Source organism: Triplophysa dalaica, chromosome 16, assembly GCF_015846415.1.
Source record: "Triplophysa dalaica isolate WHDGS20190420 chromosome 16, ASM1584641v1, whole genome shotgun sequence".
NCBI classification, from domain to species: Eukaryota; Metazoa; Chordata; class Actinopteri; order Cypriniformes; family Nemacheilidae; genus Triplophysa; species Triplophysa dalaica.
This window is the reverse complement of record NC_079557.1, coordinates 11,460,783-11,486,199: the sequence shown is the minus strand read 5'-3', so window position 1 is coordinate 11,486,199 and position 25,417 is coordinate 11,460,783. Positions and strand designations below refer to the sequence as shown.

Genomic DNA, 25,417 nt, shown 5'->3' with positions numbered 1-25,417 from the left:
GTACCATCCTCAAACCTCTTCAACCCTCCATTACCCCATATTTCTCCCTCCTCCACTCTCTTTCGATCGCTCACTCTCCTTAAAGACAAAATGGGATTTTAAAACCATGTCCACTTTCAGGTTACCTGTCAGATACAGTCTAGTGTGATCCACTGGTGTAATAAGTGTTACACTGTGAGAAATCAAATAAAGTGTATTTGGAAGACATGAATGGGAGAGATTGGAAAAATAAGATAATGGGGTGAATGCACCAGAATGAGAGAAACAGTACATATTTGTGATCATTGAAAGATTATGAGGAAGTGATCAATGCAAAGCAGTGAGTGAAAGACAAAGAGGAAAAGATTTGGAAGTAATAAAAAGCGCAATCTTTTCCACCATGTCTTTATGAATTAATCTTAATTTGATCATTTTTGCAAGTCGTACATATTAAACATTAATAGTGTGCAGCACTGTGACAAGGAAAGGAAGATCACAAAAGGAGGTTTAGCAGTTATGTACATCATAAAGTCAACACTGCCCCAATTATCAGCCTGTTCTCATTAAAACAGCAGACGCACTTTGTCATCAGTAGGGGTGAGAAAGAGTCCAGCACTAACCAGACGACAATTTTTTTAGCAGACAATGACAATTTTCCATTTACCCTATTTACCCTAAAGCAAAACTAAATTTACGGTCTCATCTCATTTTAAACAAAAGTGTAGTCCAAATGCATAAAACTGTTATCTGACAAGCTGTCGTAATCACAATTATCTACAGGATCTACATAAGGTAACGTGTTCACAGTGACAAAACAGCACCAGATCTGCCATTTCCTGTGTAAATCACAGATAAAGTCATTGGCCCAGCCTGACAGCTCGTGCTCTTTTGACAAGTGGGAGAAGTTTCAATCTGCACGACCAAATGAGCTGTAAAACAGCACACAACACAGAAGCTCTGCACAAGGGCCCATCTGACCTGAATGAATAATCTGCAGGCCCAAGATTCAGCAGCTGTATGTCACACTTGTACCGTTTCACTTTTTTTCATCAGAATAAACTAGAATTATTGCTCATTTCACAATGTGTGGTCCAAGTTTTCGTACAACATGGCTTGGAGCCAGAAATCAGAAGTTCATATTGCGCAGCATGATGGCAAGCAACCATCTGGTCTCCTCTTTATCAGACACCATTGATAAACAAACGATTCAAAATAAAGTCACAACAATCAAGAAAATATTGGAAAAGTCCATGATGCCAGGAATCAGCAGGTGGATAGTTTCTCAGAATGGGGCCATGTATGCTCTGCATAGTGAAGATAGCACGTTACTGCTGTTTCTGGGTTGCTGTTGGAAGGTTGTACCCCATTTTACCATCACGGGACAGAGAAAGTGGATATCAGGGAAAGAAAGACACAGTACACAAGTGGCCCAATTGCAAAAAGTTATGACATAAAATAAAAAGTAAAAAAAAAGACAAAAGCTGTAAATAAAAATGCTGTGTGCATTACTGTATTCGATTACTATGAGACCGATTAAGTATGAATTTGTACCGTTATAAAAAACTCGATAAAGTTCAAAGAGCACCTCGGCTCTCTTTAAGACCCATTCACAGTGCATTTAAACACTAATATCCTGCCAAACTCCGGCACACTGGGCAAGACTGAGTCGAATTTTCTAGAGCATTACTCTAATTTGACATATTGGAGTGCAGTTTTGAGAGAGTTTGCAAATGTTAGTAATTTCAGTGAATTTACTAGCATGGAACCTCATTTAGACAAATCTCAAATGCTGTCAGATTATAGTATGTATACATTATAGCTAGTTTTAAATACTAACTTATAATGACATTGAATAAGGTTATGAAAGCACTCATTGCTTTTATTCAGTGTGACCCGCTTACACATCTTTAATGGCTCTGAGCCCATGGCCCAATCTAGTTAATTGCCAAGATGAGAATGAAAATCACTTTATGTCTGCAAACTCACACATGTTTCCGGCAGGATTCCCTCCGCAATAATCATGAGCTCTTGAATTACACACTACCTGAGGATATTAATAACTAATTTTCTATTTCCATCCTGGCATCCGGGCCGGACCGGAGGCTTTGTGAGGGGCCACTGACCTATATCGAATCCCAGTCAGGAAACGGTTGGAAATGAGGGCCAGATGACCCGGCTAATGCTAATTCAACAGACTGTAAATGAGTTACAAGATGAAGAAGAGAGAGAAACAAAGCCAGCTGATCTGGACAGATAGGCGAGGATTAGCGCCGTCTACCACGTCTGCTCAGAGGTGACGATTGTATCACAGCCCATTGTTATAACTGTGTGCTCCAGTATGACCGGTCTTAGAAAGTGTGATGCCAAGCTTAGCAACCGCAGTGGCATTTGCTCCAGAAATAGCCCTGATCATCTGAAACAGACGTGGAGGTTGCGCAAGCAATCTGATTAGTTTTCTCCAGATGATCATACGCAAAATCCATTTAGTGTGGCATGCGGTTTTTATTTTCCATGGTAATGCTGAGCTTCCTCCAAAATATATCCGATGTCTCATTGCCACGCTTGGTATCATTGCGTAAAGGCCTGGCATAGCTTTCCAGTGATGACTGAGTGTGAATCAGTGGAGCAGGCTGGGAGTCAGCAGGAAGGAGCTGACTTCATCACATGTGCTGGGTCTTCATCTGCAGAGAAGCTCTGTCAGAGCCAGCACTGGAGCTTTGCTTACCGATCACCACAGCAACAGGCAGAGATGTGATACGTGCTCGGTTTCACACTGACCCAACAAACATTCAGGACATTCGAAAGTAGGCTGACGGATTTTGAAAGTGGGTAAACCTTCACACCGCTTAAACAAACTCTGCCTCAACACAAACATTTATATACTTCTTTATACAAAAATCTAAAAACATTCCACAAGCAAAATTGTTCTTCTGCAAAAGAATAATCAGAATACTGCAGTGGTTTTCAAACTTATAATGCCAAGGACCCCCAAATAAGATTAACCATTTTTGAGGGACCCCTTTTTAAAATACTTATCCATAATTTGTTATGTATAAAGAAACATTTAAACTTTGTCAGATAAGTTGTAAAATAAGCATGTAAAATGGTTCTCAGCCGGAAAAGGGTGGCTTGCTCACTTCAGGTAGGTGGAGAGTTCCTGCCTCAAGTGGAGGAGTTCAAGTATCTGGGGGTCTTGTTCACGAGTGAGGGAAGGATGGAGCGGGAGATTGACAGACGGATCGGTGCAGCTTCTGCAGTAATGCAGTCGCTGTACCGGTCTGTCATGGTGAAGAAGGAGCTGAGCCGCAAAGCGAAGCTCTCGATTTACCGGTCAATCTACGTTCCTACTCTCACCTATGGTCATGAGCTGTGGGTCATGACCGAAAGAACAAGATCCCGGATACAGGCGGCCGAAATGAGCTTTCTCCGAAGGGTGGCCGGGCGATCCCTTAGAGATAGGGTGAGAAGCTCGGTCACTCGGGAGGAGCTCAGAGTAGATCCGCTACTCCTCCACATCGAGAGGGGCCAGCTGAGGTGGCTCGGGCATCTTTTCCGGATGCCCCCTGGACGCCTTCCCGGTAAGGTGTTCCGGGCATGTCCCACCGGGAGAAGACCCCGGGGAAGACCTAGGACACGCTGGAGGGACTATGTCTCCCGGCTGGCCTGGGAACGCCTCGGTGTCCCCCCGGAAGAGCTGGAGGAAGTGTCTAGGGAGAGGGAAGTCTGGGCATCCCTGCTTAGACTGCTGCCCCCGCGACCCGGCCACGGATAAGCGGTAGAAAATGGATGGATGGATGGAAGTTGTAAAATATAAGATAAAATGTGATAAGGTAAAGACAATATATTGTTTATCAATTTTCAATACTGACTACATTTGTTGGCTGTATATAACCCAGAAGAGGAATTTTCAATTCAAACGAATTTGTCCTGTAGCAAATTTCACTTTGAGTTTGAAGAAGAATGAAACTATAGAGAGTAGAACTCACTAAAAAGATGCATGTATAGCAAAAAAGAGACAAACACTTAGTAATGAAACATATTTTTCTCTGGAATTTTCTGTGGACCCCTTGAAAGCTTCTGCAGGTCCCTTGGGGGTCTTCGGAAAACCTATGATTTTAGTGGATTCGATCACTAATCAAACTCTACCTTTGCCTAAGGTAAAACCGCCTCGAGCAATTGAGTTATCCCAGCAAAAAATGTCTGATTGCAGTTTCATCACTTGAAAACTTGAGGCTCCAATTCCTTTAATGAATCTGAACTGCGGCGGCTTTGATTTAAGCAGTAGAGCCCGAGTAGATCTGACCTTCTGCATTATTGATGGACTTTTTTCAAACACACAGTTTTTTCCCCAGAAACAAGAATTCAGGAGAGATCGTGAGCAAGGCAACACTCCTATGCTGCTTTTGAGATGCCTGCTTGGCATGCTGATCTTCTTAACTTTCTTTATTTGATTTGTCTTTGCTCTCTCCCACGGACTTCAACTCAGAAAGCACCACCTGTTCAGAAGCCGTTGGGGAGGAGGCTATAGAGCAGTTACTCTGCAGCACATGAATAAATTGTTGCCTCTTCTTTCTCGTATAACTCTCATCTCAGCATTTAAATGGGAAGAAAGAATGTGAAATGCAATTCGTTGCAACACAGTTAAAAAAGTAATCGGTATGCATCTCATATTTCTCTATGGACTGGCATAAATGTGCAAAGCAAATGCATTATACAAAGTTTTCGCCTTTCCCTTCTCTTTTTATCGTTTCCCATCCTTTCTCTTTATTCCACCCTGCGTAGTTTGTGATCTAAACAGACGCGCATGCAACATGAGCCGTCTGAGTATGAGGTCGAGGAGTAAACAGCAGTTGAAATTCCTTTGATTCTGCCACTCTTTGCGCTCATCTGCTGCCTTATAAAAATACAGCAGTCCTTTAGCTGCAGGCGCTCTCATTGCTGAAAGCCAGTGGAATAATAATAATTTTGACATCAATAAAGCAGTGAGGGGCAAGAACAAAGCTCTGTGCCAAGACGCCGTCTGGGTTGATGCTTCAATATCTCAGTCTGTGCACATTGTAAAGCTTTCTCAACCTTAACTTCTCTCACTCTATGTGTTTGTGTCTGTTTCTTCCTCTACCTTTACCTTTCTTTGTAAGACATGTTTATGCCGGAGTCCAGAGGGTATTAAATAAGACATAATGTACGTTTGTACATACATTATTGTCATTAATGCAAAATAAGGTAATTTCAGATATATTTAGGATAATATATTAATGATAACTTTGGAGATGATCGAATGTTTATTTCCGATAATGAAGCATTATGTAATAAGAATAATTCATTTATTACATGGCTATTTAGCAAGAAACAGTTTTTGAATAAAAATGTCTAACATTTCTTCAGTTGAGGTGCACTTGCTTGGGAGGCAAAATGACTTAAGATGTAAGTCTTGTTTTCTGGGAAGAAATACAAAACTTGAGCTTAAAACTAAATGTGCTTAAAACCCCAAAATGTCTGCCAATGGGGTAAGAAAAATTTACCTAATTCAAGTATAACCTTAATTCAAGTTTATTTTTACTACCCCACTGGCAATTTTGATCAATAAATTTTGATCACTTAAAGATTCAAGAATTTTTGGACATTTGTACTTGCAAACAAGACAAAAATTAAGAAATAACTTATTTTTTTCATGAATATAGAGACAAAGGTTTATTCAAATTTATATTTCAAGGGAATGCCAAATCTGATGAATCGGAATCAATTACCAGATTGATTTTGAGACTACACTGTGAAATATTTTTTCATTTTACAGATTTTCCACGTAAACTGTAAAAAACTGAATTCGATAGTTCTTCATACATTTTAGAAATATGGTAAAAAATATACATATACAAGAAAATGGGGAAATTTAATTTTACAGGCAAACACTGTTATTTTACAGTTTATTTCTGGATCCCACCTGCCAGAAAATTTCACATTTTTTACCATTTTTTTTATAGTTGAAATACTGTGAAAAACTGTAAAATTACAGAAAAAGACTGCAAATTTACTAGTAAACTATTTATTATATATCCTTATATTAACCTCAAAGCAAGTCGAATCCTTTTATTGTCACGCATAACACAATAATTTAGACTAGACTTGTCTATACACAATTATAAAAAATATTTTACACAATTGTAGAAACATTTTTTTACGGTTTATGTTTGTCACTCCAGCTGACAGATTTTTTTTTTAACCGATTTTTTACAGTGTATGCTTAGCTCTGAGGATGGCCAAGAGACAAATTTAAGCGATTAGGGCTCACCCCCAAGTGCTGCAATACCATGAATTATTTTTCCTTAAACAGAGCGGATAGGGCATACTTTTTGATTGCTTACATCTATTTGATCCCATTTAAAAACATCTGCTATAATAAGGACTCATTGCAGAAGTCAGCCTACGCTACTATAAAATCAGTAAGGCTTAAGTACAGATCATCACACAAAGCCACAGAGTTATCCAGCGGTCCTCGCTAATCAGCCGATAAAGCGTGCGGCCACTGCCAGAGGGATAACATTTATTAGGCCAGTGTTATCACTCAGATTATAAGACCATCATCAGCAATGCATTTTTCATTCTGGTCCTGCGATGGCGCTCGATTGCTGTGTTTTACATCACTCAAGGCATACGTCTGTGACAGCTGATCAGACATTTTCACATCTAATGGATATACAAGTGAAAAGAGGTTGAGAGAGAGACAGCGCACATGCACTGTGTTCCAACACTTCTGACGGACAGGCACTATGTAGTGTGCTAAGATGTTGTCAAGCCCTAAAACAAGACCTTAATTTAGTTCAGTTACGGAAGTTGTTTTCAAAATAGTTGAAAAAGCAGTGTGGCGCAAACAAATATGAGATGAGACAGAATTTTAACAACCACATCTCATCTGATGTTTCTTTACTTGATGTAGCATTGTGATAAGTTTTGTTTAAATGCAAATTATTTTGTTGTTTGTTATAAATATTTTTACATCTGTTTATACTATCTTTCTATTGAGTGCATATTTAGTGCAGATTTTTGTATATTACACTTGCTGTCAACAGATATAAAATCACACTCGGCAGTGTTGCTTTTGCATGGTCAGGTGTTCGAAGTGTGTTCTTTCAGTGAATGTGTGCCTGGCTGTGATGTGAGGGTGGGGGTGTATACTTGAGTTTTGCAGACTCAGCCTCAGGCCTGTGTGAGTGTGTTGTCATCACTCATGGCCTTCTGTCAGCCTCGTGTACGCTCTCTCCCACGCTCCGGTTGGGCCTTTGCATCCTGATGTGTTCATTCATTCTCCCGCTCGCTGCTCAATCTTTCACTCACAAATCTGATTTTGTTCGCTGATAACAGCATTCTCAACTCTTCTGTCTTGCATTCTGATTCAGAGAATTATAAGCAAGCGCATGTTTTTTTATCAACCAAGTCATACATTTGCTATAGTCTGGTATTGAATGATGAATGACAGAGGATAACAACATACAAATCCTACCGGAAAAATCTGATAGGTAGTTTCTAGCTAGTCTAAGATGGACCGGCTAAACACCACCTTGTGACAGTCTGCGAAAAAAATATGACGGGCCCTATAGCCCATAGTGATGGCATGTGGCTTACGATAGTGGTTGATTATCCTTCTTGTACCTACAAAGGCAAGGAATCGGTCTCTTTCTATCCTGTTTTCCCTGCATGTGCCCTGGGTACGCATCCCAGAACATAGCCTCACCCCCTCTTTCCAGTCACTTCAGGATTAGCTATAAATAGCTGCTCGCCTGGAGTGGATGAATACACTGAATCTTATCCTGTCTGTAAAGATATAACTGGCCCATTGAGAAGGGTTATTGCTAAACCTACAGCAGTGCACATAGTTTATCACAGAGCATTTTGTTCAGATGCAGGACGGGGAGAGGTCTATGGTCCTCAAAATCAAATGTATCTTTAGTCTGAATATAGCCTAGTCTTTATCTGACAGCGTTTAAGAAGCACAAAACTCCCCGCACAAAGGGGGGCGCCATTGTGGCAAAATATTATTTAACGTTTTTTATAAAACGTAATTATATAGGGTAACACGTTATTTATATACAGATATATAAAACGTTTTAGTGAAATTCTTGTCTAGCATTTTAAACGAGTTCAACAAATATTTTTTTATTTAAAGAGTACATAGCATGAGATCATGTTAATGTCATGCCGTGTGTAAGTAAGCAGTCTGCCAAGGTGGATGAATAACTTAAAGTTACTTTGAATTTATTGGCTTGGAATCATGCAAACGAGACGTACCTTGATTTACATCACGACATATACGTACCCGCCTACGTTTTGCTAAGACTGCGCGCGAAAACGTCACTCTTCTCCCCTAAACACTTTAGCTTGTGAGCCTCATTCGCGGTATATCAATCACAGCAGACTAGGCTAACGGAAAGGAGGGGATTAGACGGACGAATCACGGAACGAATCATTTGAGACTCAGTCATGAAGTAAGGTAAGAATAACTGCCTATTATAACAAAATAATATTGATTTTACACCTTTTATGTACATAAACTTGTTGTTGGACACTACATAAACCAAAGTAAGACCTTAAAAATCCCTAGTTATGTACTTTTTAATCAAGTTATTATGTCAACCGCTCACTGTGTGACAGTCGCATGCATAAAATGAGGACAACGATATCCAAGTGGATAAATATTGCTAACGTTATATCATGTCATCTTTGTAAATCTTTAAGTTATTTAAGGTTCCCTGAGAGGTCATTCATATAATGTATATGATATTATAATGTATGATTTATAAACGTTAGTGTCAGTTCACCTCCACATATCTCTTTATAACTGCATTCGGGAGAGTCTGAAAGCCCTCGGAAAAAGCGCAGTTGCACCCCTGGTGCAAGTACTTCAACTCAGAAATGAGATCATACCTGGTAAGATCTACTTCCTGTCACATGATAGACTGATAATGTATTTCTGTGAGATGGTATTAGTTTAAGTATATTTTAAAAGTCGTATTCATCCCAAAAGGAAAAGGATCACAAAATTGCGGGTTCTAGTCTTGTTGACAGCCTAAGAATGAAGTGTTTTTACTCACTCTCTAATGCATACTGAACAAAACTGGCAAGCCCTTTCTCCATCTGGCACATTCTCTAAACTGTTTGGCTCGTGCAACTTTAGAGATTCTGGTGCACAGGTTTTTACCAGTCTGAATCATATTTACATTAAGTATTATAATATTACATTTAGAGATGCACCGATATTAAATGTCTTAAATGTCCTTATTTTTTGCAGACATAGTCTTTGCAAAGCCTTGTATGTGAAACCGGCCGCAAAGATGCTACCAGTGTAAACAAACGGCACATAAAACAAACTAAAAGCTGTAGTTGATTGTATAACATTCTTGTCAAGGTATTTACATTTATGCATTTGGCACAGGCTTTTATCCAAAGCGACTTACATTGCTTTATCTATACATTTTATATAGGTATTTGCAATCCCCTGGAATCGAACGAACAACCTAACGCAATGCTCATACCACTGAGCTACAGAAAAGCTATAACAAACCTGACTTGACCTGATCCTAAAATATTGGATATTTAAGCACCTTTTTAGACCCCTTTTAGGTGCTGTTTAGCCACCCTAACCTCAGAGATTTCTTACAAAATCAATTAAAGACAAAACGCCTCTGGGTTCTTTTCTATTTTTATATTATATTGCTGGCAAGTGAAAATGAAAGAATCTTGCTGGCAGACATAAATGCTGCCTTTTCCGTCGTGCCTAACACTCTCAGATCCTTTACCAGCACTGGCAGCTGAGACGATGCTCCAAATTATGTGTCTGTGTAAATCAGTGCTGACAAGGCCTTAGCCTGCCGGCCTGCGTGATCCACCGCGGGAGAAGGTGCTTCGGGTCATTTCCCCATGCCATTGTGTCCCGATGGCCCATCGGCTGGGACTATTACATGGTGAGGTCACGCGGTTCAACTATCACCGATGTTTGCACGTGTCTTCCGCCTCTACAATTGCGATAGTTGGGTAATGAAACTTTCCAGCCATTTCGCTGTAAACATTTCAGTGGAAATGGGGGCATCACCCAGGTGTAAAGTGGCACCGCTTAGACAAGCGTACAATTTACTTTTAAATATGAGCTGAGTGCTCGGCTATTGATCTCCACTCTGACGGGGTGGAATATTTCCTCTCGCACACCTGAAGCTTGAAAAAAGCACAGATTCAGCATCCCAGTGCTGCTGTTTTCGGAGCCGTTTGCCGAGAGAGGAGGACAGCAGTTACCCACACTTTCTCAGTTCATCTCAGCAGGTGGGATAGAGAACGTGTGAAACAGGTTGATGAACGATGTGAAGAGGTGAGATTGTGTGGGGAGATGACTCATAACTACCCATCTAAACAGGCAGCTGGAATATACTGGTGTGGGCGAGAGGAAAAGACCGAGCGTGTGCGCAGCTGAGGGTAAGAGAGGGAGTCAGGCTCATAGGCTTTAAATGAGCCAGACCTGGCCTGTTTTTCCTCCCATTCACACGTTTTGCTGTTCTTTATCAAATACTCACACATTTTCTATTTTAATGCACCACAGCCTCATTTGGGACTCATGGAGCCAAAGGCAAAGTTAGAATTTCCAACAGTACAAAATGCACACAAGGCAGTCAATCGGAGTACAGAGTAAAGGTGTCTACTTGAGGCTATCAGATTTGATGGATGATTCTTCTTGTGAGAGTTTAGATCCAGAGGGGAAACTGCAGTGTGTGTGGTGGTGTTTATAATGTGAGTGGACATGCAATTTTTTGCAAAAACTGCAAAAAAATCGGTACTATAAATACTATGTTTCACCTAAACCTGCAGACCATTTTTTTTTTTGAAAATTCAGAATTTACTATTTATGGGTACGTGTTTCATTCTGTGACTTCTTCCAAATTCCCAAATTAAAAAATATTGTTTTATTTGCCTGCATTCGCAAAAAAATTAAACAGAACAAACAGGTCAAAATAACAAAAAAGATGCAATGTTTCCGGTATATGAATTCCAAACTTGTTATTCATATTCGTGATAAAACAAAAATGAAAATGGAATTATCTAGATTTTTTTTAAATGCATGCAGCAATGCTGATTAAATGCAAACTGATGTAGTCTATTATTTTTTTCCGCAGTTGTATGTAGTAATGAGGTATCAGTAGGTTTACAGTATGTTGGGGGTCCAAAGGATATCCTCATGTCCCCTGTTGTATTACAGTAATATAATACAAACCTGTGTGTGTGTGCACATCCTGTAATAAAGCGATATGTGTCATGAAAGTGCTGACTGCACATCTCTGCCTGGCTGTTTACACTTCAGATAATGTACAGTGCACACATCTCTATGGCTCTGCAAGACAAACTCTATCAGTAAATACAGCTTAGACATTTAATCTAAAGCTGTTGAGTAAGGTTTAGGTGAAAATCTGGCATAGCATTTTACTGGATTTGAGTGAATTACTACAGTGAAGCCAGGAGAGACTTGTTGTCATGTTGGCAAATGGTTTACAGATTTAACCGATATCTTTACAGGAGCCACAAGAGGTCTAGGAGACTCAGTGGAGATTGAACAGAAAAGAGTTGCACCTGCTTTGCTGTGTAAAAGTTTTAGGATCAAGATTGCGATCTTGTTTATTATAGTGAACCATTAAGCTAGGTAATATGGAGAATGTCACTCCAATGACTTTACCATTAGTTATTTTGGATGAAAAGTCTGTGTAGTGGAGTAGGCGGGGCGAGACCGTGGTTCGAGACCGGTGAGTATTGTTAATGAGCGCCAGCTGTGTGCGCACCGGTCTCGAATCACGTAGGAGATTGGGAGCATATAAGAAAACGAGCGATCGGACCGTCGAAGAAAGAGGACCGGGCCCGAACATGTTTGTATTTATGTTTTGTTCGCCGCCGGTCGGCCGTGAGGGGCCGCCGGCTGTTATTACTTTATTAAATGTTTAAATGTCTTCCGGTTCCAGTCTCCTTCCTTCCTTTTAATGAACCTTGTTACAGTCTGTTTGAAAATGTTTTGCAGGTGGTTCCGTGTTAACAAAGGGTGGGAATCGCAGGGTACCTCCCAATATGATTCGATACGCGATACAGGTCTCACGATACCGATAATATCACAATGCTCCTATTCTGCGATAATAGATATATCGCTTGACAATTCTATTACAATACATCACAACATCTGTAAATGACGGGAAAAAAGGATCTATAAGATGTTCATTTTTTGTGTGTTGCGACTCTCTGTCTTTAGGTATATTTATTCTTGCGCTTGTCTTTGGACTTTGAGTCTCTGGTGACTCCCCACGCGTCCCCCAAAACGGGGGTTTGCGGTGCGTCACGTCAAAGCGCTCACGCTATGAGCATTATCGTGCATTTCAAAGCAAGTTTCAACTCGGCTCGCCTAAAGTTGAACTATATAGTTCTGAGTTAACCACGCCTGCTTATACATAACATACATTACATTATGCTCATATTTCTTCTCCGCTGTGATATACAATTTATAATATATAATAAATCGCCATATCGATTTTTTTCCCACCCCTAGTGTTAACACTAGGTACTTTGCTCCAGTGTGACTTCCTGTCCCTGTTTGTGTATTTAAAGCTGTTCTGATCCCAAACAATAAGATTATTGCAAAATAATTTAAAGTGATTCTAAAAAGCTTGCACTCATTATCATAACCATGACTATTCATGCTTTTCTATTTATGCAACTATTCATATAAATTGTTTCAGCCTGATCCCGTGTGCCTGATAAAAAAACTACGGAATAAGCTTCATCTGATTACGTCTAGTGTTTGTGTGATAAGTGATGACAGTGTTAAGTTGTGTGGTTTCAGAGAAGCAGGTGAAATGAGAAGCGGAGGTCAGTTGTAATGTAATTTCAGCGCTCATCAGTCTCTCTAATGCTGTTTACACAGGTGGGAGAGTGAGTGAAGGTGCCAAGTGCTTTATTGATATACGCGGTTTGTTAAATAAACAAGCGAGCCATCGTTTTAAATTCTGCCCGAGTAGAGCTGCGGACGTGGATCTGATGTTTGGTGTTTATAACTGCATTATGTTGGAGTGTTTGATGGGAATCTGCTCTACAACAACATCACTTGACTGCATAACTGGTTGATGGTTGGTTATGCTTACACAGACAGAGAAAAATATGAACAATGAGAACAGGTAGAGCAGTCTATGAATTTTCTTTTAATAGGTTTTATTGACCCATAAAAATTCACTTGATTATTTTAGAATATTTATTTCCACATTTGTAATAGTGTTAATATATTGATATTTGTTTAATTAATTTTCTAATAAAAATAAACATGTTTAGTCATGATTTCAAAATACTAATACTTAGTGATTCACAAAAAGTGGTCAGCCATGGTGACAAAGAGGATGTTATACCTGAAAACTTTCAAAAACGTTTAGCCTGTAAACAACAAGTGTCTGAATGTACTAAGGTTTGCTTGTGCTATTTAGGATAAGAGCCTGTCCTCCAAGTAAAAACGACTCAAAAGGTCATTTGCCCAAATAGTTTATTACGATAAAAGTTCACATTTTAAATTTAAGTGCCTTCTACCGATTGTTATGAAAACGACCCCATATGGTGTTTTGTCCAGTTAGATTAAGACGGATATATTTTTGCATTTATAAAAGTATTAATGGTTTAAAGATCGCAAGCTAATATTACGATTTAGGTGTTTACATGAGTTGCCATTAAGAATATACCTGTAATGTTACTGTTTTACATGTTAGACTACATATTTAGATTAATGGCATACATCATAACGTCACTGAACTTCCCTCCATAATTTCATGTATCAACAAACGATTCGTCTTCGCCATGGTACCACATACATTTTTGGTGTTTCGTTTATTTTCTAGAATTGTTGACATTTTTCTTGTTTTCGTTCGGCCCCAAAATGTGCTTTCTTGCTTGAAGCCGTAAAACGAAATGGTTGTCTACTGCCGTGCGTGTGTGTAACCTGTCGAAAAGTGCTGCGAAAGTTCCATTCGCGCTGGTAATAGTGCGATTAAGCCGTGTACATGCCTATACCGCACTTCGATAATGCGACTAAAACAGTACTCCACCCGTCTTAATTCGATTTGTGTTTACTGCGATTGATTTTAGATTAAGCTAAATTAATCAAAAAGCTCTGTTTACATGGTCCATTCTTAATGGACTATTGTCTCATCGTGTTAATATCAAATTATTGTTGTCCATGTTGTAATGGTCCTGTCTGCCCCCATTGTGTTCCCCTGCCAGCTTTCCCTGTGTTTTCACTCCATGGACTCTTATTCACCGCACCTTTAACAGTCACAGAGTACACTCCCCATAATCCTTTGCAGCAGTTTGTCTCCATCTTTGATTACACCCGCACCTGAGAATGATGATTGCACCCACACCTGATCTTCATTCCCTGGACCCTTTATATTCCTTGTGTTTTGTTCTGTTCATTGTCAGGTCTTGTTGTATTATAGTTGTTTCATACCCCTTGTGACGCTTACATCAGACAACTCTAAGGAAGTTTGTACGCTCTGTTCCTGTGGATGTATAGCATGTTTGTCGGTTCCGTGGATTTTCTTTGTTTCCTGTGGATGTTTCTATGTTTCATTAAACCGGATCTAAGTGACTTTTGGTGTTATCGTGTCTCTCCCCATCGGGTGTCATTACACATGTAAACGTGCTGGCTTCTCATGCTTAACATGGTCAACTTGTTAAAAAAAGAGTTGGACGTATGACTTAGAATTTCTGTACTTAATACACTCCCCCAGCACTCAAACTTGTTTCTGAACGTTTTTTCTAATTCTGAATCCCTGTGTCGTCACAAGGATCCTGTTTGTTTTATTGGCCGAAAGCACGGGCCAACCAACAAACCGGACATGCTTACCATCAAGGTTATATGCGCTGTCAAAATGGGCTGTGCTACAGCTCGTTACTCTTGCGATCGTGAAGTTTAGGTGTGTCTTTTTGTTCATGCAATTTCAGTGATGGATGTTTTATAAACGGTGGAAATAATGCTGGATTTGTAGATCGTTTGAAACTGATAGATAGACATGAACTGCACGTGGTAAGTCAAACTAAGTCGTACAGTACGACTTTGTTTTGTTGGCATAATATACAAAACACGAAGGGATGATGTGATGATGTGTTGCAGTTCCGTCCCACTCTGCCCAATAGTCCCACCTCTAGCAGCGTTTTCCTGGTAATAATCCTACCGCTGTATCTCTATTATAAATTTGATCAAACTAAATACTCTTTGAAGATACGATGTATGCAATACTACTGCATAGGCACTCAAGATTAATATGAGATCGCCAGAAACTCCCTGTGATATGCAATCTTTAATAAATGTTTATGGCTTCAAAGATATTTCAAGAGCACCCAATCCAACCGCTTACCATAAAACAAAACACAGGAGTAAAGCTACAGTCACATGTTTTTATTTCACAAAATGAACAAACAGTATAAACCTATTACAAACAAGGAAAGCTGTAAACCTTCTGAACTGAAAATTAGCATGACGTAATCAGAGATACTCTTATATAGGGAGATAGAAGGGCCTGTAATACTTACCATAGGAGTAAGCGTTACAGCTAAAGTGAATGACATGAGACATCCTCAGCCAATCATACATACCATTTATTCAGTGTAGTCCATTAAAAAAACAGTCTCTTGTCTCCTTTCCTGCGTATCGGCGTCACCACTAGACATTACACATTTTTGGCTAATGGTTGCAGGCTTTCCTTCGAAAGGTGCTTTGGAATGACAATACCATTTCATCTCCCTATATAAGTGTATCTCTGTTTGAATGTCCGGAAACACAGCGGAAACCGGAAGATAGCAGATGGTGATCGTTTTCGCATCTTTTTCTCATACTATTCAATCGTTTGACCTCGGTACACTTGTAATTGGAACATTTGTACTTTTTAAACATTTGAACTGTTTTGTATCTGTATCATGTGTTTCATGTTATTTCATAAATAAATGTGTTACGATACTTGCTCAAAATGCCTGAATATGAGTAAAGTAAATACAGTTATCACGACATATTGGAATAAAAATCAAACCTCAACACATTCTACTAACGCAAAATAAAATCACAAAATGTACATTTTATAATGACGGTAGGGGATAGTTTTGCCTGCAGCAGGGAGAGGCTCTGATTTAGTAAATGCTTGTCGTATTTGAGGAAGGGACAAACGACAGACACAGTCGTATGGGTCGGAGGATAGGTTAGATTAAGTTGTTTTTAGTTATGGATTAAATATGAAAGAGTAAAGGGACACTGGGAGACAATTCCTCTTAAACACTCTGAGAATGATAAAGCCAGAGTTTAAAAAAAGACAAAGACAGAAGGCAAGAGGTTAAAACAGACAACAAACAGAAATCAGGCAGATATTGAGCGAGAGGTGAATTTGTAAATGTCGAGCAAGCCAAAAAGATAAAGGACCTTAGAAGCAAGTAGTAAATTATGGAGTAAATGATGGAGAACAGAAGTTGGGATGTTTGAGAGAGAGAGTGAACAAGAGACCGATATACTGTAGATATATAGCCTATACAGATAGTGAACATCAACTTCTGGATTATAGTCTGCAGTGCTGATCTAAAGCGTGTGTCCTAAATCTGATCGGGGGAAGTGTTTTTTTTAGGAGTCAGCAACAGATTTTCAGCTTGTGGGTGGAGCACCTGCAGCTATTTCTCCAGTTCAAGCTGTCTCTGTAATACACAAACTGATCCCAACTCAGCAGACAGGGGCTCAGATGTTTATCCTATTCAAAATAATATTTCAACCATAAATAAACGTTCTGTCCTTATTTACCCTTATGTTGTTGTGAATAACTTTAATCTGTGGAAAAAATAAAGTTTAAAGGACATTTGTGCCACACAATGAAAGTGAACGGGGACAGGCAATGTGAACCTATATGCAAAGTAATGCTTTAATCAATATTTTCTGTTCTGTGTAAAAAACTAAATTAAATTTCTATCATTATTCATAAAAACCCTCACCTGCAGCAAAATCTAGCAAATCTATGGTTAAAGATGGTGCATGAACACATTAGTGACATCAAATGCCAATGCTTGTAACAGTCTGCAATGCACCCGGTCTCCAGAGATGAATACATTCTGTACCAGCTTGTACTTTATAGTGTTTTTAAGTTTAACGTCATTGCCATTTAATTCAATTAACAGAAGAGCAGGACCAATACTCATTTCATGCTCCAAAGTGAAAATATGCAATACAGGTCTGGAACAAATAAATGATGACAGAATATTTATTTTTGGGTGAACTATTTATTTTCACCCCGATGACATGCTCATGCTTCATAAGAAACCTATAACTTCCTTTGCAAATTTAGTCACGTCCACACAGAGCTTCAGTCAGTCTGAAAAATAGATCTGTAGTTATTCAGTTTCCCCTTCATTCCCTCCTTCCACCCTTGTCCTGTCGTCTGCAGCACGATCTCGAAAGATGAAATTTACCAACATTCTGCAGAAACACTGCAGAAAATCAAACATGGAGGAGGTGCCCTGGACCTCCGAGGCCCTCTACAACTCTATAGCACCATAAAATGAGCTCAAATAATGACCGTGAATATAAACCATTACTGAATAATTGATCAGGCACATGTTTGTCAGCAGCTGTGGCATTGTAGCTATGACAACTAAATTATCCATCAATCTAGAGCTGCATTCCAGTGATGCATGAACAATTCATGTGTCATCCCGCACTGCGGCTTATGTGTTTAACTTAGTTTAGATATGAGGTGACTTCTGATGTCTTACGCAATGATCTGACAGTCTGAAAAGAAAAGCACTTTAACAATCATGTTCACAATACTTTTTGGTAACACTCTGTAGAGTTCTAAAACACCCGCAATAAAAAAAGACAATAAAGCATCCAGCAACATGCTGGACCCCATGATGACCTAGCACATTGGCCCCCTGGGTACATGACCGATAGCAGACATCAGCAAAACACATACATCTGTAAACACCTGAAAGGAAGACATATAATGTGGGAGAAACCGCCAACAGCAATGCCTTTTGAAATAGAGGAATGGAATAGCAGTATAATAGATATAAATTTGAATGTAAAATGTGAAGGTCTGGTGTACATGTGTGTGTATGTGTGTGGAGGGAGAAAAATAAATGAAACTGAAGTGAGGCATGTGGGGCAGAGAGCTACAGATGCAATGGGTTGAAATACTTATGGGGCTTATGGGAAGGGGGTGGAGTCTGGAACTGTACACATGCTTGTGAAATATGATCATCACTCACTTGCTAACTGAAAATGAAAGGGTTATTGGTCAAATAAACGGATAAGTCATAAAACAAAAGAGTGGGCAGATTTATCATAAATCTCAATACTATAATAGCAGACAGTAAAAGGTGATAACTGTAGTCATAATAGAGATATTTTGATTTGATTTTAGGATAATATATGCCTTTTTAGTGTTAAATGATGATATTTATCCATTTCATTCAATGGAGGTAATGGACTTGATACCAGATCGATAAGAAAATAAGTGGTCCATAGGTCCATAGACACCACACTCCAACAAACACGCACACGACGGAAGGATAGTGTGTCCATAGGGCATTTAACATCTCAAGCTTTAAGCAGTTTCTAATTTCTACACACACAAGCTCACAAATTGAAAATCCACAAGCGAGAAAATGTAAGAAACGAAAAGCAAATCAAAAGAGTTGAAATGATACTTAAAATTAAGGAAAAGACACGGAAGCATCAAAACAGGAAGGAAAACATGGGTGAGTTGCACACAAACCTTCGGGATCTGAGCTTTCTTTGAGGATGGCTTGCTTCAGTGGACAGCAGAAGATTTCGTGACACTTAGCACGAAACGGGGAGCCTTTACCCCTTATATCCGCAGAATGGATGGAATCCTGCCGCAACATAATGTACTCCTGGGTACCTGGGGCAGCGTCATCCTGGACTGCGGTCAGGCCATAACAAAACGCAGGGTTAGAAAGGGAGAGAGAGCGCTCAAAGCAACAGAAATAATTCACACATTGACAGAAATATGCAAAGTAAAGCAAGCTAAGCATGGTCAAAATAAGCAAAAACGGCAATACAATTTGCAGAACACATATACAGTAAAAGCTTACGGATAAAAGCTGAAAGAGAAGAAGAAATAGAAACGGGCTGGGCGAGATATTTTGTGCACTTTTTTGATAAACTTGTGTTACATTCGAAAATGGTTCTGTTTATATGAAATGTTGAAATATAGTGTGTCGCAGTGATTTTAATGTGGCTTTTATTTGGCCATTACTTTTCTCAAGGAGCATCGACTTGTTATGAGTCATTTTTTCGACTACAGAACAGCATTAGAGTTGGTAAGATCAATTCATTTCCATGAATCTGATCAAACTGTTCAAAAGGATCAATTTAAACTTCTGTTTGGTACAAATCTATGTAGGTCGATGTCCATTAAAACCAATAAAGAGAAAAAGCCTTAACAAACATCTATGGTAAATATTATCCAAAAGCTAAATATATCAAGAAGTAATTTGTCATGTAATCAATATCGCCCAACCCTAATACACATTACATCACAAAGGATTGAAACTACAGTACAAGACAGCAAATAGTTAAGCACTGGTATCTGGGTATAGGGTGGTAAACTCAGACAGTGGGTCTAACTGGCTCTCATTAACTGAAATCCGTTACTTCAGAGGGTGATAACTAGAAACGACAGTCTGTGTAGGACAAAGCTCCCATGCAAACTTACTGTGTTGCTTTAAGAAATAACAAGAAGACATTTCTAGTATTTTCGACAAAGTCATTCAAAGTCATGCATCATTTCCAGCACAGGCATCTTTGCATCTAACATGCATAGAGTAAGCAGTTCAACTGTATCTTAACTGCATATTTACATACAACATGCACATACATGAACAGCTGTTCATTGTTCTGTTACTGATAATGGACTGATGGCTTCTGCCAATAGGAGGAATGCTAAAGGACATCTTTCTGCAGGTGTTATTGACCTTGCCCCCCTTATAATTATTAGTATATGACCCTTGAACCTCTCAAATCAACAGTGCATGCTTATGCTCACAGTATTACATCAAGCTCACACTTTACTGTTAAAGCTTATGAGATGCTTTCATTACCTAAAGCTTAAGATGAAATGGATTATTATAGCATCTCTTTTTGCCTTTTTTTGTCATGATTTGAGGCCAAACACGTCTCCCACGTAACAGCAGTGGTATTGTACATCTTACCCTTTTTCTCTTACATTGAATCTCTCTCTCTGTCATTCTCTTTCTTCCTGACTCCATGTCTCTTTCTCTCTCTATTTTTCCATTTTCAATTTAAAGGTACTTTGTTGGTATGATTGTGTGTACAAAATTGCCAAAGCATTACACATAAAACAACAACACAATAACTACTACTTTCTTGTAACCACAAATCTTCTCATGCACACAATGCCTTTCTCATCCAAGCAGTCAATTTTTCCACCAAAGTAATTTTTTTCTCCAATGTTTCATGAAGGTCTTAGTCAATCTATAGTTATTAATGGTCACTCTAACTGTCGCCTCATAAACCTCAATTAAAATGACGAGCATATTTATTGCCGGCAGAGTTTTTTAACGACGTGCTGCTACTCAAAGTGCCAGAGCATGATGGAGAGTGCACGGTCGGGTCACGAGAAGCCTGATGGATATGCAACCTGCAGGAGCTCCACCCTCTCCATCAGCTGTAGCTTCAAAATGAGCTGTCAGCCCTGTGGCGTGATGGGATATGATCTACAGCTCACGGTTCTGCCACCACATCAGCTCAGAGCTGATGGATTTCGCTGTCCGTGGTGCTGAAAGTCAATCTCTGACACTCCAGAGAGGAGCTGGATTAGTGTAATGATGTGACCTTTCCCTATTTACATCACCTCACCTCCTCAGTCCCTGAACTGAAGGTGTCAAGGGCCACAAGTTAGGCGTAAAATGACCCTTAATCAAGAAAAGCAATAAAAGTCAAAAGCGATACGATGGGTGACCGGATAGTCCATAATTTCCCAGAACTGCACATGGGTTACGGATACACTACATGTCAAAGATCAGAACAGTTAATTTACAATGGCCTCAATCCACAAAGACTTCAAGGACAGAAGTGACGCTATCAACAGCAAGCATGACAGCTTTAAATTATAACCCTGTTGCAGTTCACACATTAAAGCAGAGAGATTAAGGTCACAAAGTTTAAGCAGCGAAACAGATTTAAAGGTGGACTGTCTCAGTTTGTACTATTTATATCAAAGGAACCCACTTCATTTTGCATGAAATGTCAGTTAACTGTGTGATGAGAATGAACAGAAGAACGAGCCATCCGCCGGTCCTACAGCCCTGAGGCAGTGTGCGCTTAAAATATCAGCACTTAAAATATCATGTGTATCTGAGTCAAGACTACTTTTTAGTCTCATGAGATCTTCCAAGTTTGGTGAGCTTTAGGAAATGGATTTAATTTTTATTGGTGTTTCTATAAAGCTTCAGAACTGAAAGTGAGATTGAGCTGTTCTTTACACTATGTACTTGAAAAAATCCTTTAATTCTCTACGTTTCTTCTCTACAGATTCATGGGCTCGAACTGCAAGGGATAAAAGTAAGTATGACTTTCTATTTATTTCCCTACTTTGAATCACTTTAAATGAACGGCTCCCCTAAATTAAAATTCTGTCGTTATTTCTGTGTGACATTTTTGAATAGTAAATGAGATATGGAATATCATTTATGGGGGGCTCACACCATGTGCAAATGCTAATTAAGCGATTTGCGGGAGTAAATAACTGTCAGCATCCTTCCTCCTGTAGTAGCACTCTAGAGGGCCCTGTGTTTCCCTCGTTAGTGTTATCGGAATCAAAATCAGAAGGAACTAAGTGTAGAAGAAAGTTTTCACAATGTGCAAACAAGTGCAAATATGCATTAAGAAATTAAATAAAAATAATAATGCACTATATACATAAAGTGAAATTATATACACAAAAAACAATATATCATTTTTTAAAGAGTGTACAGATGTGTTATTTACAGGTTTAACCTATTGTTTCTTACAATCTACAGTTTCCAGATGTTATGTGCAATGTGCAAGTTTGCAATGTGATGGAAAGTGTGTAGTAAGAGCTTTTAATTGTTCAGGCCTGGGGAAAAATTGTTCTTATGTCTGGCTGTTCTGGTCAGTGCTCTGTAGCCCCGGCCAGATGGCAACAGTTTGCAGAGGGAGTGAGCTGGTTCAAAATGATTTTCTTAGCCCTTTTTCTCTTTCTGGAGGTGTAACGATCTTGGAGGTTGGGCAGGGTTGCACAAATAATCCTATCCAGGCCACCTGTGCCTTGTCTCCCCTAGGGTATTTAAGTTGTGTTTTTTCCCTTTGTTCCCTACTAGGTTTTTGACTCCGGCATCGTTTCCACTAGGGATGCACCGAAATTTCGACTGCCAAACATTTTTGCCCGAAACTGCAATAACCTTTCATTTTAAAATAAATCTACTTTGCCTGGGGAACTCTCTGGAATATTTCTTTAAGGTCAAATTCAATTGCCTATGTGGCTTAGCGGTAGATCTTTTAAGTACCACACCAGGGGACCCAAGTTTTAGACCGGCTCTTGACAGAAAACCAGAGTCCCTCATGGACCCAGAGACACTCCATTCCTAGGACTGTTGGCGGATATCACACAACATGAGACTTCTTTCCAGCGCCACGAAGCCATTCTCAGCTGACAAGAGAAACTTATGGCCAAACACTCTCAGCTCCTCTCTAAGGTGGTGAGCTCTATCCACCAGCTCACTGAACGCCACCCTGGCCCTTCACCTGCCTCTATACCTCTCCTAAGTGGCAACAGGCCTTCTCCAGTGGCAGAACCCCGATTACCTCCTCCCAAACCCTTTGCTGGTGATCCCAGTTCCTGCCAAGGTTTCCTCACTCGATGCTCCTTTACTTTCAAGTTCCAACCATCAAGTTTTCCCACAGACCACTCCAGGATTGCTTACATTATCACCCTACTTACATTATCACGGACAATTACATACAAAGTCAATGCAAAGATGTGAATAGACGCAAATTTGTGGCAGGCGATGCGAATGATGTGAATGGTGCTGCGTGATTGCAAGGAATGCGCGTCAATCTCCTCTTTCTCTTCAGCTCGCGTCACTCAAGTGAAAAAAGAAAACGTATGGCGTTTGGTGTTTGTGTTTGGTGTGAACCCAGCATTATCTTTAGCACTCTGAAATCATATTTCTCAATAAAAATTATTAACAATACACACCCTCCTTCAGAAATCTATCATTAAAGTCAGCTTAAACAATAGTAAAAAGCCTCTTAACTAGGCTACACAAAACACTTCCCTCTCAGACTTTCTCATCCAAGCAACACCCCGCACCCTCAAACAAAGGAACACATGAGAATGTAACAGAGTCATCTCACACCCCTCTTTGTCATCCCCACCACCCTCTTACATCAGGCCATTTAAAACAACACAGACCACCTGATGCCTCCCTCCCACAGGAAAACACATAGATGACGCACGGGCCATGCCTGACTTTCCCATTGCCTCACACACACAGCTCCTCTGGTCCCCTATTCAACCAGTGACTCATGGATAATCAGAGTGCCCTGAATAGAGGCTCTTATGACCACAACCATCTCCTCTAGACAATTTGCTGGAAATGCCTGGAAAAGTGAGCTAACGTCACATGCCTGTATGTAGGAGAGACAGTGCGTACGAAGAAAAGAAAGTGCTGTCAGATATCAGATTTTGAAAAACAGACAGAACTGAAATAAGATGTTAAAGCAGTAAACACAGTAAGCTTAAAGGGACCGTTCACCCAAAAATAAAAACTCAAGTTGCTCCAAACCTGTGCAAATTTCATTGTTCTGTTGAACATGGGGAAAGATATTCGGAAGAATGTTTGTAACCAAACAGTTCTGGGGCACTACTCACTTCCATAGTATGGAAATAACTACTATGGTAGTCAATGGTGCACCATAACGGTTTAGTTTATCATATTCTTCAAAATATATTTCTTTGTTTTCAACAGAACAAAGAAATTCACACAGTTTTGGAATAACTTGAGAGGGGGTAAATGATGACATCATTTTTTTTTTCTGGGAAATATCCCTTTACAGAGTAAAAGAAATGGAGGAAAAACTTAAATAAAAAGTCACTGAAATTCACATCAAATTCAGTTCATCTGAAAACAATAATAAACCAATTTACTTTGCTTGTTAACTCTAAACCAAACCCCCAGACTACAAAATTGGATAAAATGAAGCAAATTTGATAAAGGGACGATTTTGGCATAAAGGAGAGATGGCAGGTAACTGCTTATATTAGTCTGTAGAGTGTCAACCCAAACTATCCCAGCATTGGGACAAAAATGACGCCCCAACCGGTTGTGATATATTCATTCAGACAATATTTATATTTGACCCAACAGTGGGTTAAACAACCCAGCATAGGAAAAATTATAACCCAACAATTGAGTGCGTCCATTTTTGACCTAACTTAGTCTTCCAGCACAATTAGGCTTAATGATCAATTTTATGTAGCCGAGTAAAACTTCACATGCTTTTTGAGCATTACAAAGTAGGTCTTTTAAGGGTACATGACTCATGTTGTACCTCCTTTAATTTAAAACTGAAACAAACGACTAAATTTTACCTCCAGCTTTAATTTAAAACTGAAACAAGCATGAAGATCATGCAACAGTGCGCCCGTAACAAGAACCCAAGTAGTCATGTAGAGAGCACAACACCATCAGACACTGCTCTGCTTGCTCCAAGTCTCCCTAGAACACAACCCGAGACAAATTCGGCTTAGTTACTCTGCTCAAACACACTAATAAATGAAAACTTTCTAACGTCAGTTTTCCACTAGCAAGCCATGCGGTTATCTCGCTGCAATTGATGCGATCCCTGAAACACCACTGAACACAACATATACTCAATCAGCAGAACATGAAAACATCAAAGGCATCCAATTTGTGATTTAAATAGGGTCTGGTGTGGCTTGTCTGGATCAGCCCTTTTTCCCTCGGAGGCTTAAAAATTAATTTAGATTTAGAGATACTAATTTAAATGAAAGCGTAAAGGTGCGTGTATGCCTTCAAAGGGTGACCTTACGCCTGCCCGCATTAATTTATCATCTTGAGTCACCTTGGCGTAAGGCTTTTATATAAACACACTCCCTCAGGCTTTAATGAACATGGCAGGATTGCTTAGAGTGCATGTGTATTCACAGAGTTTAAGCAAGAATTGTTGTATAATATAAAATTAGGTTGTATACAATGACAGGTTACAAGAAATGTTAATTAATTACAAAAGTTTAATTAGTTCTAGAGATGTATTGTGTAGTTATAGATGCAGTTTACTGAATCACAGTCAACACTGAGAAGCGTTAAACCTGGAGAGGATAAA

The 25,417-nt window shown here is 39.4% G+C and overlaps 1 protein-coding gene across 3 annotated transcripts in view; it reads right to left on the bottom strand.

Annotated features, from left to right (window-relative positions):
• fgf13a (fibroblast growth factor 13a) overlaps positions 1–25,417 on the bottom strand; it is a 96,635-nt gene that overhangs the window by 33,551 nt on the left and 37,667 nt on the right. For 2 of the 3 annotated variants that reach the window (XM_056769625.1, XM_056769626.1), the window contains exon 3: positions 18,780–18,947. The exons of the other annotated variant lie outside the window; for it this stretch is intronic. In XM_056769625.1, the coding sequence (XP_056625603.1) occupies positions 18,780–18,947 (168 nt within the window). The remainder of the gene's footprint in view (positions 1–18,779; positions 18,948–25,417) is intronic. 3 annotated transcript variants of the gene reach the window in all.